The sequence below is a fragment of the Hippocampus zosterae genome, chromosome 6 (assembly GCF_025434085.1).
Source record: "Hippocampus zosterae strain Florida chromosome 6, ASM2543408v3, whole genome shotgun sequence".
Classification (NCBI taxonomy): domain Eukaryota; kingdom Metazoa; phylum Chordata; class Actinopteri; order Syngnathiformes; family Syngnathidae; genus Hippocampus; species Hippocampus zosterae.
The window spans coordinates 4,578,788-4,594,148 of record NC_067456.1 but is presented as its reverse complement, the minus strand read 5'-3'; the positions used below and the strand labels follow the sequence as shown (position 1 = coordinate 4,594,148).

General features: G+C 45.3%; 1 protein-coding gene across 1 annotated transcript; it reads left to right on the top strand.

Moving 5' to 3' along the window:
- Positions 1-30: 30 nt before the first annotated feature.
- On the top strand, positions 31-8,341 carry arrdc3a (arrestin domain containing 3a). Its single transcript, XM_052067463.1, has 8 exons — positions 31-569; positions 2,691-2,772; positions 2,855-3,002; positions 3,822-3,924; positions 4,014-4,270; positions 4,556-4,712; positions 4,812-4,954; positions 5,904-8,341. The coding sequence occupies exons 1-8, from the start codon at positions 290-292 to the stop codon at positions 5,970-5,972; spliced, it is 1,239 nt and encodes a 412-aa protein (XP_051923423.1). The 5' UTR covers positions 31-289; the 3' UTR covers positions 5,973-8,341.
- Positions 8,342-15,361: the final 7,020 nt, after the last annotated feature.

Genomic DNA, 15,361 nt, shown 5'->3' with positions numbered 1-15,361 from the left:
TTGTTTTTCACATCTCCCTTCGCTTAAAGTGTGCGGAGCTGCCAGGCTGCCTTGTCTTTAACCGGAGACCAAGCGGCTGAGAGGCGGACGATAACAGCATCCGTTGCTGTTATTCAGCCTTCACGCATCTCAATGAACCGCACACATCGACACCACTGATCGTGCCTACTGCTTCTCGCAGGGAGGCACCAACACTTTTTTTAAAAATACTCATTCCCCCTCCACCAGACACACCTTTTCTTAAACATTTCTAGGTGTGTGTGTAGCCCACTTTTTTAAGCTTCCAACCATGGTGCTCGGGAAGGTAAAGAGCTTCACGGTGAGCTACGACTGTCTCAATGACAGTAACGTGGCAGTGTTCTCCAGCGGGGACTGCGTCTCAGGGAGGGTGATCGTCGAGGTGACCGGCGAGATCCGCGTCAAGTCTCTCAAGATCCACGCCAAAGGTTTCGCCAAAGTTCGCTGGACCGAGTCGCGGAACGCCGGCTCCAACACCGCCTACACGCAGAACTACACGGAGGAAGTGGAATATCTCAACCATAAAGACGTTCTAATTGGACACGAGAGAGGTAAGACTGTTTTTTACATGTGTCCTTAAGTTTTTTTTTTGAGGGGATATTGGAGGGGGATGTTGCAGGTTGCGTTCATAAACATCAAAATTGCACCTTACTTAAGTTTGAGGGGATTTAATCATTGAGCTCCGTTTTGGAGTTCGAATGACAGCAGCGTACCTGGTTACCCGATTGAGATGATTTGTCACAATGAATGACAGCCGATGCCCACTTGTATTTTTCACTTCATTTTGAGGCAGAAAATGGCAATAACAGGCGTTTTCGAAAGGGGTTGAGAGGGTTAGAGCATGAATGAATGTTTCTACGGCTTCGTTGGTGAAATTTAGCTCACATTCATGCTGTAAAATAGGTTTCTTTGTGGCTTCTATGAAGTTTCCACCCATTGTTCAAAGCGGTTCAATCCTGTTCAGAAAACTGGATTGGGAGTGGGCGGGTTTTCAGCCCTGGCCCCGCCCTTGCCTCTCTGCGATTGGCTGAGGTGCTCATGTGTGGCTCAATTACGTCACCTTTGCAGATTGTGACGGGGAAGCAAGTTTTTTTATTGTCGGTATGCAATTATCAAATGTTAATTATGTGTAATTCTTTATGAATTACAATTGCACATAATATATTTGGGTCACTTCAAATTAAAATCAACCAATTATTGTATTTTGCTTAAATGAGGACCCCCGTGAGAATAAACAGTTCGGATAATGAGTGGATGGATACAATTGAAATATTAGCTACCGCGAAAATGAAAGGGGCAAACGTGCGAGCTGAGATGTTTGCAACTGAAGTTACAGTGGATGACTAATCATTCACAATTACAGTATTATTATGCAGTCATGCCAGAATAGTGTTACATTGTTACAAAAGCATGCAGAATTAAACTCTTTGCAGTCGAGAAATTATAATTGAAACAAGTTACATTCCCATATGATGCCATCCAATGCATTGAGTGATGCACATTTATAAATTCAACGAAGGAAGAAAAACATTGAGCAATGCAGATTTAAACATTAAAAAAAAGAAGGAAATCATGATGTGACCAAATAATGATGTCATGGTATGGTAGCCCATAATTAAGCATCCAATCGGTTTGCTCTGATCCCTCTTACAGTCCTTATGAACATTCCTAAAATGAACTGATTTGTATTCACCAGCGAACGTTAACGATTTCCCAATGGAAGTGAAACGAATCGTCTGTTTAGAGTTCATTAAGTGGTAATTAGCAGCAAATGGAAATAGACCTAATGGTGAATTTTACTAAAATGGACTATGTAGTCGCACGGGGCTTTCACCCTCCACAGTGGAGGATAAAAAGCCTGACGAGCTGTGCAGGCTGCAGTGTCGCACAGTGAATGTGTAATGAATGCCTGTGTGTATGTCAGCGTGCAGGGTAGTGGGGGTGGAGTAGTGTGTGTGTGTGTGTGGAGGAGCTGCTCGCGCCGGTTTAGGCCGGTCTCCTCCTGCTGCTGCCTTTGACTGACAGCTCTGCACTTGTTTACCACACGTCTGCTGCTTGCAGGAGGGGAGGGAGTGCTGAGCTGGCAGAAGCAGCTTTTGACATGCTTATGGCGTCAATGGCAAACATGTACAGTATTTCTTTCACTGCTGGAGCCCCGGAAGCTGCACATTATGGTGTGCTTGTTGCTAAGCAGGCTGCGCTGTTTTTCGTTTACATTTTTTTTTTTGGGGGGGGGGGGGGCCTTGAGATTCTGCTCCCAACTTTTATTGTCTGCTCTGAAGAATAACTTGTTCCATTTTAGTCTTGATGTAAAGTCCTCAAGACCACTTATGGGGGGAGGTGAGGGGGCAAACAAAAACAGCATTGAATGTTACTATCATTGGTATGGCTTTTAATTTGTCTAAATCTATTTTTTATTTTTTTTTCCTGAGTATTTGCATGGCGGGCCGGGTCAAATGCGCTTGCACTCCTGCAATGCATAACTTGTTTACAGGCAAATATCATGAGTAAAAATCCATTTTGTTCTCTTTTGTCTCTCCCCCCCACCCTCTGTTGTTTTTTTTTTCCCCTTTTACTTTTTCTGTGGTATGACTTTCAGATGCCCTCGTAGAGCAAATGTATCCAAGGTATGGTATACATGTGTTTGGAATAGCGTCCGCCTTGTTTTTCAGACGATGACAATTCTGAGGAAGGACTCACCACTATCCATTCAGGAAGACACGAGTATGCATTCAACCTGGAGCTTCCACAGACGTGAGTGTTTTCACCCCCCACCCCCCCCGACCTCATTTATAAAGCTTCTCGTGGGTTAATATAACTCGCATATCTTTTGCAGACCTTTGGCTACCTCTTTCGAAGGGAAGCATGGCAGCGTGCGCTATTGGGTGAAGGCAGAGCTTCACAGGCCTTGGCTGCTCCCCATCAAGACCAAGAAGGAATTCACCGTCTTTGAGCACATCGACATCAACACTCCCTTACTGCTGGTAAGGAGGAAGTGTGACATTACAACAATGACTCATCCGAAACCCAAATTTTCATTTTGGCGTGTCACAACCTCGGAAACTTTTACAGCCGGTCATCTTACGCAATTCCAAGACCGTCATTTGTGGTTACCGCCCCGGCGCTGTTGTATAACCTCGGAATTTGGAATGGAATTCACTTTGCGGTACCTTCACTTTGAAGGAATCCAAATGTAATACTGCTTTGGTCAAATGTCAGCCTTCATTAATTCTGTGACCACAATATTCTGACAATCATTCATTCATCTTCCGAGCCGCTTGATCCTCACTAGGGTCGCGGGGGGTGCTGGAGCCTATCCCAGCCGTCTTCGGGCAGTAGGCGGGGGACACCCTGAATCGGTTGCCAGCCAATCGCAGGGCACACAGAGACGAACAACCATTCGCACTCACACTCACACCTAGGGACAATTTAGAGTGTTCAATCAGCCTACCATGCATGTTTTTGGAATGTGGGAGGAAACCGGAGCACCCGGAGAAAACCCACGCAGACCCCGGGAGAACATGCAAACTCCACACAGGGAGGCCGGAGCTGGAATCGAACCCGGTACCTCTGCACTGTGAAGCCGACGTGCTAACCACTGGACTAACGGGCCGCCATTCTGACAATCAATTTAAAAAAAAAAAAAATTTTTTAATAGCCCATTATATGTAAAATAAGCAGCATTTTACCCTAATCGAGACTTTGCAATTTAGATGTTCTCCTTGTGGTCGCCTGGGTTCTGCTCTTCTATATTCCAGCAAAATGCATGTTAGTCTGCATCTTTTTTTTCTCTCTCTCTCCAGTCACCACAGGCCGGCACAAAGGACAAGACACTTTGCTGTTGGTTCTGCACCTCAGGTCCAATTTCCCTAAGTGCCAAAATTGAGCGGAAGGGCTACACCCCAGGTAAGCATCCTGCGGATACGTTCTCGACTCATTCATTCTCTCAACCTCAAAATGACTTCATCAACTTGACTTCTTCTCCCACGCCGCAGGAGAATCGATCCAGATCTTTGCCGAGATCGAGAACTGCTCGTCCCGCATGGTGGTGCCCAAGGCGGCCATCTACCAGACGCAGACTTTCTATGCCAAAGGGAAGATGAAGGAAGTCAAGCAGCTGGTGGCCAACCTGAGGGGCGAGTCCTTATCCTCGGGCAAGACGGAGACCTGGAGCGGCAAAATGCTCAAGATCCCGCCCGTGTCGCCCTCCATCCTGGACTGCAGCATCATCAGAGTGGAATACTCGCTCATGGTGAGCGCGCATGAATGTTCTCAGCCCTTCATTTCCATCCCGGGGCCCTGACCCTGCACCGGGTGTTGACCCCGCATGCCGCTAAGAGCATTATCCCGGCGTATCTGCAGCAACACCTGCCTCGAGGGCGCCGATGACCTCTTTACCGTGTAAACAGCCACGAGGATCTTCCTCGTAGCCACTTGAAGCATCTCGCATGAACACATTGACCCACATAACGGGGTCAACTCGAGGAACTTGCAGCCTTTCGGTCGTCTCATGCGGTCTCCTCGTGTCCATGCTTAGGTGTACGTGGACATACCGGGGGCAATAAATCTTTCCCTGAACCTGCCGCTAGTCATCGGAACCATCCCCTTGCATCCCTTTGGCTCACGTACATCCAGCGTGAGCAGCCAGTGCAGCATGAGCTGGCTGGGGATGGGTCTGCCCGAGAGGCCTGAAGGTAGGGCCGGATTTTTTCGTTTAGTTTTTTTTGGGTTGTGCTCCTTTGGGGGGGAAAAAAAACTTCTCGGAACGCTAATGCGCATCTCTTCTTCCGTAGCCCCTCCAAGTTATGCACAAATTGTGACGGAAGAGCAGCGGCAGAGCAGTCTGGATGTGCCAGCGGCTCGCGAGGGTATGGATGGACCGCTGTTTGCCTACATCCACGAGTTCCGTTTCCAGCCGCCCCCTCTCTACTCGGAGGTAAGGATACCCCCACTTGACTTCCTCACATAGCGGCCTTCGCTCAAATCGATACACAACGCATACAATTAAAAGCTTAAATATGACTCGTACAACCGGGTCATGCGGTAGGGAACTTTCCCTCAAAGCCAGACAGGGGCATGTGTCAAGTAATGTTTAAAGAAAAAGTTCATTCATCTTCCGAGCCGCTTGATCCTCACTAGGGCCGCGGGGGGTGCTGGAGCCTATCCCAGCTGTCTTCGGGCAGTAGGCGGGGGACACCCTGAATCGGTTGCCAGCCAATCGCAGGGCACACAGAGACGAACAACCATTTGCACTCACACTCACACCTAGGGACAATTTAAAGTGTTCAATCAGCCTGCCACGCATGTTTTTGGAATGTGGGAGGAAACCGGAGCACCCGGAGAAAACCCACGCAGGCCCGGGGAGAACATGCAAACTCCACACAGGGAGGCCGGAGCTGGAATCGAACCCGGTACCTCTGCACTGTGAAGCCGACGTGCTAACTACTGGACTACCGGGCCGCCCTAAAGAAAAAGTTATTGCAGCTAAACATGTCATTGTTCAAAGTAAATGAAACAGAAAAAGCAGAAATATGATGCGGAGTCACCAAGAGGGGGCACGGATGTTAATCTGGCGTCGGAGCGAAAACGTGATCATTTATTTGTGCATATACTTTCTTTTTTTTTTGTTTTAAACAAATCAAAACGGAACATTTTTTTGAATTAAAAACAAACAAGCTAGTTAGAAATACTAACTGGGAAAAAAAAGTTGAGTTAAAAACAAATGGTCATGAAAAATCAGAACCGATTATAACACTGGTTGTAAAAAGTTTGACAAGCACGGTTACAAATGCCCCCCCCCCCCCCCCGGCCACGATGAATTACGGAGACATCAAGTCGGTCTCCTGTCAATAATAATCAATTGATATTTTTCCCCGCCTCCCCAGGTGGATCCGAACCCCGACCACGTCGACCGTCCAGAAGTGCGCAGGCCCGACGCCTGCCCATCGCGCTGAGGTGTCGTCCGAAAAAATTCCCTTGGCTGACTCGGGGAACCCAAAGAAAAAACGCACGCTACGAGGCTCCACGTTGTTCATTCTTCTCCTCGAATGGCGTCTTTTTGACGACAAGAGAGGAAATCCGAAGGATCCGACCCACCAACAAAGACTTGAGCTGGGATTGGACAAGTGTGTTCTATCAGCGACACAAAAAGGAAGGGTCGCTGTTTTGAGGTCTCGCTCGCTTGCTGAGGGTGGGCTGTGTACAGACTACTCCCCCCCCTGCCCCCCCCCCCCCCCCCAAGCACCTAAATCTGTATGGCGAGCCCTCAGTAGCGAGGAAGAGTCTGAAGGTGTGGCACATAAGGACACGAGGCTTCTTCGCCAGTCCCGTCCAGACTGCATGAGAAAAAGCCCCACCCCGCCCCCCGCCTCGCTCACCCTCGACGAGAGGCTTCCTCCGCCACCAGAGCAAAAAGTCCTCAAGTCCCGCCTCATTTTGGGGATTTTTGTTTTTGCACATCTTTGGTTTCGCGACTTGACTCGAGTGGCTGCGGGCGAACCGCTCGCTTTTCCAGACTGCGGGAGAAGCAGAGCTGAAAAAGACAAGAACAATGCACTGATTTTTCGTTTTCCTTTCAACCTCTTTAAGATTGTTTTTCTTTGACAATTCCGGAGTGACTTATGACAACTGAACTTTTTTTTTTTTTTTTTAATGAAACACCCACAAAAAAAAACAACCGCAGCACACTTTTGTCTACCGAGAAGCTATTTTGAAGACGTTGCCTCTTCTGCTTGGATCCAGTGTGGCTTTCCTCTCTTTTGTTCCGATCATAGAATTATTAGCGTGTGTGCGCGTGCGTGTTTGCGGAGGGAGTTTGGAGCGGGGGATTTGCAGGCCTCGATTTTTGCTACTAAACTAAAGGGAGACTTTTCTCCTTCATGTATGCCTGCTGCGCCCCCCCCCCCCCCGTTTCTCTTACTGCCCAAAAGGCACTGTTTCATGTGTCAAAACATAGCGGAAGAAAAAGAAAAATTAGTTTAATTGCACTGTTGAGAATATTGAAGAGTTCCGTTCGTTTCGTGCTACCAAACCTATTTAGACAAACGACATGCAAGATGAGCTCGGCAGCTTTTGTAGACGCATTCCCTTTTGTCCTTGCTGCGCTAGCTCATTTGATCAGACCAGTGAAACCAGAATGCTTTATTAAAAAAAAAAAAAAAAAAAGAGAAAGAAGACAAGCACTGACGCCGCTTCTAGTTCGAAGAAGCAAACCTTAATTGCGCAGTCTGGTCAGAACAAGTAGTTGTAGGTTGACATGAGTACTACATTGGTTTTCTCACTCATTCAACGCCATAGGCCAGCTGCGCTAATCGTGGGTTTGTCAGGAAATAGGATGCGCAGCACTTTTTTTTTTTATTTAAATGATAATTACAAAAAAAAAAAAGCATTACGTGGTGAAGGTCTGGTTAGAAGAAGAAAAAAAAGGTACGAATCACGTTTCAGCTAAAGCAGTGTTGTGTAGGATGTGGATGCATTATTTAATCTTGAAAGATTAGTTTACATGATGTGATGCGTGTGTGTATGTGTGGGTATCCAGCCGACAACGAGAACGCTTCTGACGACAAGTGACAAGCTGCAGATCATTCAAGTGATCTTATCTTTGTGGCCTTGACACAGAAAAGAATTTGTTTTTTTTTCCCCTTTTCTTAAGGTTAATTTTGTTTTTTGTTTTGCTTCCCATTGATGCTTGTTCCCTTTTCATTTCTTTGCATGTTTTGAAATTCCATTCAAAAGGACAAAAAGGGAAACGCATGTCCTTTTTAGAAGCAAGACAGCATCAGAGAGGTCTCATAATTCTTTTTTTCCCCCACGTAACCGAGGGCATTAGTGTAGTTTAACAAACGGACAACCCACGCGGTCTCCCAGGCTGTTGATCAGCGCCCCCGCCCCTCGAGGATGATGTAAATTGCCTTCTCTCTTTTTTTTTTTCCCTTCTGTTGTATTTGTTTGACGCTCTTACGTTTCACAATGACGAATAAGCTGACATATTTGCTCCACGCCGGTCAATTCCGCACGAATCTGCTGGCGTGAGTAAGTCCAAAAGTAAGATTAAGCTGATTAAAGAAAAAAAAGAAGAAAAAAATGCAGGAATTGAAATGTTCGAGGACAACCGCATCGGGGAGATGACGTCTGAAACATTTTAGAAACAAAGTGCAATATCACTCGTTGAATTTCTTCTCCGTTTTTTTTGTTTGTTTGTGTTTTCCTCCATTAATCGTGACGATGTATGGATATTCTATGAATATGCGATGTTCTGAATGATTTCATCTTTTGTCTAGTTCTTCCTTATTTGATTTGAATAAACATTTTGTTCTAAAAAGACCATTCACGTGGTATAACTTTTTTTTTTAATACATCCGAAGCACTGAATTATTTACCCAAGTCACATTTATCTTTATAGAATGTGCAAGTGTACTTAACTTTGTATTAAACTGTTAAGTTTTTCTTTTTACACCAATTAATTCTGTAGGGACGCGTGACCATGTATAGTAAGGCGTTTTTAACCGGAAAAAAAACGACCATGTGAGGCGTTTTTAGCCAGAAAAAAAAATGACCACGTGTAGTAAGGCATTTTTAGCCGAAAATAACGACCATGTATAGTAAGGCGTTTTTAGCCGAAAAAAAAGACCGTGTAGTAAGGCGTTTTTAGCCGAAAAAAAAGACCTTGTGCAGTAAACCGTTTTTAGCCGAAAAAAAACGACCATGTAAGGCGTTTTTAGCCAGAAAAAAAAATGACCACGTGTAGTAAGGCATTTTTAGCCGAAAATAACGACCATGTATAGTAAGGCGTTTTTAGCCGAAAAAAAAGACCATGTGTAGTAAGGCGTTTTTAGCCGAAAAAAAAGACCTTGTGCAGTAAACCGTTTTTAGCCGAAAAAAAACGACCATGTAAGGCGTTTTTAGCCAGAAAAAAAAATGACCACGTGTAGTAAGGCGTTTTTAGCCGAAAATAACGACCATGTGTAGTAAGGCGTTTTTAGCCGAAAAAAAACCCGACCATGTAAGGCGTTTTTAGCCAGAAAAAAAAATTACCACGTGTAGTAAGGCGTTTTTAGCCGAAAAAAAAGACCATGTGTAGTAAGGCGTTTTTAGCCGAAAAAAGACCTTGTGCAGTAAACCGTTTTTAGCCGAAAAAAAACGACCATGTAAGGCGTTTTTAGCCAGAAAAAAAATGACCACGTGTAGTAAGGCGTTTTTAGCCGAAAATAACGACCATGTGTAGTAAGGCGTTTTTAGCCGAAAAAAAACCCGACCATGTAAGGCGTTTTTAGCCAGAAAAAAAAATTACCACGTGTGGTAAGGCGTTTTTAGCCGAAAAAAAAGACCATGTGTAGTAAACCGTTTTTAGCCGAGAAAAAAAAAAACACACCATGTAAGGCGTTTTTAGCCAAAAATAATGACCACATACAGTAAGGCGTTTTTAGCCGCAAATAACGATGTTTAGTAAGGTGTTTTTTGCAGAAAAAAAAAACGACCATGTATAGTAAGGCGTTTTTAGACGAAAAAAAACCCGACATATATTTTCGGCTAAAAACGCCTTACTATATATATGGTCCTTTTTTTTCCGGCTAAAAACACCTTACTACACATGGTCGTTTTTTTCGGCTAAAAACGTCTTTCTATACATGTATACTTACTGAACCTGTGGAGGCCTCAAAGGCATCGTACGGTGATATTAACTCACGCCGAACAGCAATTAACTCTGCTTACGACTCTCCGGTTTCATGCTTGCATAACTGTGCAGTAAAAACAACAAAAACTAAATAAATCACAATCGCATGTCATGGTCATCGCACGCAATGCTAAGTTAGGAAACTTAGCATTGGCACGCGATAACCATTTGATGACATGGATACACTCCACAAATGGTCCGTGTCCGTTCTATTTGGGGCAGCCAAAGGCCAGGAACGGAGAGCCACATTCTCGTGGGTTATGTCACCCGGGAATTTGAAGAGTACTCAAGGTGGCGCTGGCGGTGAGGTCGCTGCAAAAGGAGATTGATTGAAATGTCAGCTTTCTTCGTCCACCCGCGGCCTCACCGAGAGCCAAAAGTCTTAACGTCGTGTTCCAACTGGCTCGGCGTGCCAGACGCAGGTTTGTTCGTTTCATGACTCCTCTTATTTTACCCCCAGCTTCCTTTTTATAGCTCGGGAGCTGACTCACAGCCTCTTTGTGACCCCCCCGACCCCCAGCCATTGCCCCCTCCTCACCCGCTCACATTTTCCTGAGTCACAGGCTGCAAAAGACCACCCTAACCTCCAGCTCACGCTTTGACCTCCCTCCTGTGTGGCTTTCAGTCCTGAAAAACAACAGGTGTTAGTGGAGTGTTAGGGGTAGGGGGGGGTCGGTCTGCGCTTTCCAGTCACGCCTCGCTGATATGTCAGCCGTCTACTTCAAACGGCCAGTATGCAGAAAGCCCGATCTCCGGGCCGACCTTGGCAACCTTCAGATGTCTGCACATTTAACACTGTTGCCCGACTCAAAAGTTCTTCCATGCAGGCCACACAACTGACTGGCTGCTGCAAGGATGATGTTCAAACATTCACTCAATGATCGACTGTACACTAATGAACCCCGCAACACGGTGGGGTTAAGGGTTGGCACACCTGCCTCGCAGTTCAGACGTTCTGGGTTCGAATCTCGCTTCTGGACCTTTTTGTGTGGTGGTTACACATTCCAAAAAAAAATAAAATTATTATTTGAAGACTGAAGATCAAAGGATCTTCCGAACACTGGCAGCACAGTGGTCTAGTGGTTCTGCCTCTCATGTCGAGGTTCGTGGTTCAAATCTCAACTCTGGATACACAAACTTGCGAAACTTGCACAAGCTGCCTGGAGATGCATTGTATTTGGGAAACAATAAAATAATCATTTTCTATTTTTTAAATGAGCACAGCGGCAGGCAGCCCGGTACCATTTCTGTTCACCGTTTTTAGGTTCAGAGTTCTCATGATCTCGATCCATCTAACTCTCTTCTATTTTATTCTGTTTAGTTATTCTTCCATTCCACACACAGTAGATCATTAAAGCTTAACATTACATTCTGCACGCTCTCACTGTTCTAGAGACCAAGAAGTCAACATGGATGCGAGGCGTGCGGGCTTTATAAAGCATCACACGAGGTTCCAAAGCACCTCACATGGACAGGCCCCCCCACTAACCCAGATTCCCGTAACGGCCTCAAGGTGATAACTCACTTTCCAAAATAACACAATGGCCTTGCGCATACCTCATCAAATGTGACAAAGTCCAGGTCCTACTCTCAGCATTTCGTCCTCTCAATACATTGACTTGAATTCTTAAAGCTTGGATCTGAAGCTACGTAATTCAGTGAAAACCGGTACGGGACACTTTACTGCAACAGTTGTGTTGAATCTTTGTCTCATAATTTTCCATGGAGGCTCCATGTTGCAGATCAACACATATCCACCGCGCATCATTCTATACTTGTATTTTTTTAATGAGAGCTTAGCTGCTAGTAAAGCGCAACATTGCTTGAAATCCTCCCCGCTGACTTGACTGCATGCTCTCCTCCTTCATTTCGCTGCCAGATGAGCGCAGACGCTCACGTCTCGGGTTCCCCAATTTTCCATCCGTCCCAACCGGATTGGACCAGTGGGCAATTCCCCCCCCCCCCCCCAACCTCACCCACCCCCCAAATCCTCAACCTTTGCTCCTCTGTGCTGGCACGACACCGAGCCTGCCCTGTCTGCGCAGCTGCTGTCTGCTATGCTGAAAGCAAAGACATGACCAGGTGGCTAACACACACACACACACACACACAAGTGAGAGTGAAGGCACTATAACACGCACGCAAACGCATTCGACGCTTGTTGCCGCCGACAACTTGTTGCTTAGCAACGGCCTTTGTTATGTCAATTGTCGTGTCCGGTAACAATTTAATGAAAGCCACAAACACGCTCAAAGAAGTGATGCTCGAACACCGATAGGAGTGTTGTCAGGATACAAACTAAACTCAAAAGACACGCAGCATAACACTTGTCTTACGTCGACGCGAAACTGTGACCTTACGTCTGACACAGTTGGCCGGTCTTGTCCGGTTCTGTGACTCACTTGAATGACTGCTGGATTATGAGCGTCTTCATTGTGTGAAATTGACTCAGGATTTCTCACTCTCTTCGCTTCCTTCAAAATGAAAAATCCCGGATGGGGGCGGCCTTTGCGAGTGCCGCATGCGATCTCCAAGTGTGACATGTCTCTTATTTGGAAAATATAATAAGATAAGAAAACCATTATTAGTCTCGCAATGGAGAAATTCCCTATTCACAGCAGCAAAAGTTATGAAAGGAAGAAGTAGAACAACAAAATATAGAAGCTGCTGGAAAGGCAGCCACTCTCGCGGCGCCATTTTGAAGTCAAAATAACAAGCAAATGAGATGATCAGTACTAATCATGTAGGCCAAACTGGAAAATAGCATCTCTCTGTGTGTTTTCGAATTATATTGGACCAAAAAAAACGTTCTGGTTAAAGGAAAAAAAAAATCTTACCTGGCTAACAGTTTTGGCTGTTGCTTCGGCCTTCATCTTAAGACACGTCCTCAGGAATTATTGACAGCTACCATGAAGGCCGAAGCAACAGCCGAAACTCTCAGCCCGGAAAGAGTTTTCTCTTCACCAGAAAAAAAAAGACAATTGTCTGGGTGTTATTATCGTTCTTGTCACACATCTTGAAGCATATCATTAGCGCACTAGCATATTTAAACACTAGGTGACAAAAATGTGATCTGCGCAAGTGACAATCTAAACAGAGATTTAAAAAAAGAAAAACAAACGCACCCATATTTTTTTATTGATATTGTTACAGGAAGTAAAAATGACTCAGGAAGTCATAGGATCAGGCTAACCTATGTTGAAATGTGATTCTTTTCACTAGCTTGGAAAAAGACAATGTAGCATCATAACAAGACCGATTTAGCGCTTCGAACAGCAACTACTTTGTTCAGGAATTATTGACAGCTACCATGAAGGCCGAAGCAACAGCCAAAACTCTCATCCAGGAAAGAGTTTTTCTCTTCACCAGAAAAAAAAGACCATTGTCTGGGTGTTATCATCGTTCTTGTCACACATCTTGAAGCATATCGTTAGCGCACTAGCATATTTGAACGCTAGGTGACAAAAATGTGATCTGCGACAGTCTAAACAGAGATTTAAAAAAAAACAAAAAACAAACGCACCCATATTTTTTTATTGATATTGTTACAGGAAGTAAAAATGACTCAGGAAGTCATACGATCAGGCTAACCTATGTTGAAATGTGATTCTTTTCACTAGCTTGGAAGAAGACAACGTAGCATCATAACAAGACCGATTTAGCGCTTCGAACAGCAACTACTTTGTTCTGGGTGGGCGAGGTGGTCCTTATAGCGCGTATGCTCTCCCGACATAATCCGGCATGCAACAATGACCGCTAGTGTGTAGTTTGACATGATTAGGTCCCCTCAGTGGCGCAGGATTGAACTGGTTTGCTGTGGTTGCGCTCACGCACAAACAGCCAGTGTGCTGTGGGGACTTTCTCTCTCTGATGGGTCACTCGTGACATCATTTTGGAAAGGTCGCATGACGTCCCACTGAGCTCAACACTGGGGCTCTCTCTCTTTATCGCCACAACGGCGAACATACGCCATATTTTATTTTATTTTTTTTGCATCGTCGTTCCAGTGGTCTGTTGTCCGTTATCTCCGACGGGTGATAATGACAACTTACATAAGGCTGGAGTGAGATTTATAAAGACCGTATCGCCGAATGTAATGAGACCAACGGTGACGTCCAATGCTGACGACCCGTGACGATGAGCTTCGCAGCAAGAATTCCTTGCTCAAGGGCGTGTTGAGAAAAGACCGAGCGAGACTTTAGGCCCACAAAAGCTCCCCTGGTGTAAAGAAAAAAAATGTGTTGCTCCAACAGCTTATCTGCACAAACACACCTATTTCAGGCCGCAGCGAGGGTTAAAAATATCAGCAAGGAGGGTTCTCCGTGTCAACTGTCCGACGCGTGGACGCGGCGTGTACACGACGTCGGCATTCATGCATGCATGCGATGCATTTAGGATGTGCACGCAGTGAAAAGCAAGAACATTCCCGGGATTTGCTTGGACATACACATCATCATGCGCAGAACACACATATGACTCGACAGAGGGCTTCGCTGTGTATGGGGGTGCTGCCATCCGAGTATGTGCGTGTATCATTTACTAGCATGATGCGTCTATTACACCCCCCAAAGAGAAGGCTGTTTGCTTAGGCCAGGAGCGTTGGCTTTCACTTTTCAGATTCGTGTTTCAGCTCAGGGTTGAGTGAGAGGTGAGAAACACGCACCGCCTGCATGCCTCTCAAGCGGAGCTTCTCTCAAACTTTGTGACGCCTCAAAAAAAAAAATAAAAATAGAAGTTCTATAAGAGTCACTGCACCGGCATTGTAACTAAAATTGTACAACAATTATAAAACAAAGCACAACTAAACTGTGATTAACAAATGTACTACATCCCTTAAATCGGTTGCATCAAACAACTTTTTGGGTTCTTTATTTAACCCCAAAAGTTATTGGGATTTTCATTTAACTCAAATAGTTTTGGGGCTAGGGCGGCCCGGTAGTCCAGTGGTTAGCACGTCGGCTTCACAGTGCAGAGGTACCGGGTTCGATTCCAGCTCCGGCCTCCCTGAGTGGAGTTTGCATGTTCTCCCCGGGCCTGCGTGGGTTTTCTCCGGGTGCTCCGGTTTCCTCCCACATTCCAAAAAAACAAACATGCATGGCAGGCTGATTGAACACTCTAAATTGTCCCTTGGTGTGAGTGTGAGTGCGAATGGTTGTTCGTCTCTGTGTGCCCTGCGATTGGCTGGCAACCGATTCAGGGTGTCCCCCGCCTACTGCCCGAAGACAGCTGGGATAGGCTCCAGCACCCCGCGCGACAACTAGTGAGGATCAAGCGGCTCGGAAGATGAATGAGTTTTGGGGCTGTATATAGAAATAACCTGCATTTGGTGTTATATTACAGTAATAACGTGTTTTATGTTATGTGTTGTGTTTATTTTACTTTGTTAACTATTTTGTTAAGCGCTTTGTTACAGCTGCCGCTGTTGTGAAAGCGCTATATAAATCAGCATGCATTGTATTGTATTGTATTGTATTTAATCCCAAATGTCGAGTCAAATAAATAACAGAAAATGCAATAATTTTGATGGTTAAATAAACAACTAAAAGCTTTTTACAAAACAACGGGGTTTTTTTAAATCGATTAATTTTTTTTTGGGTGCGGAGGGGTGTTTATGGGAGATTTATTTGACCCTACAATTTAGGTTCAAAGAATGACCCAAAATAATGGGTT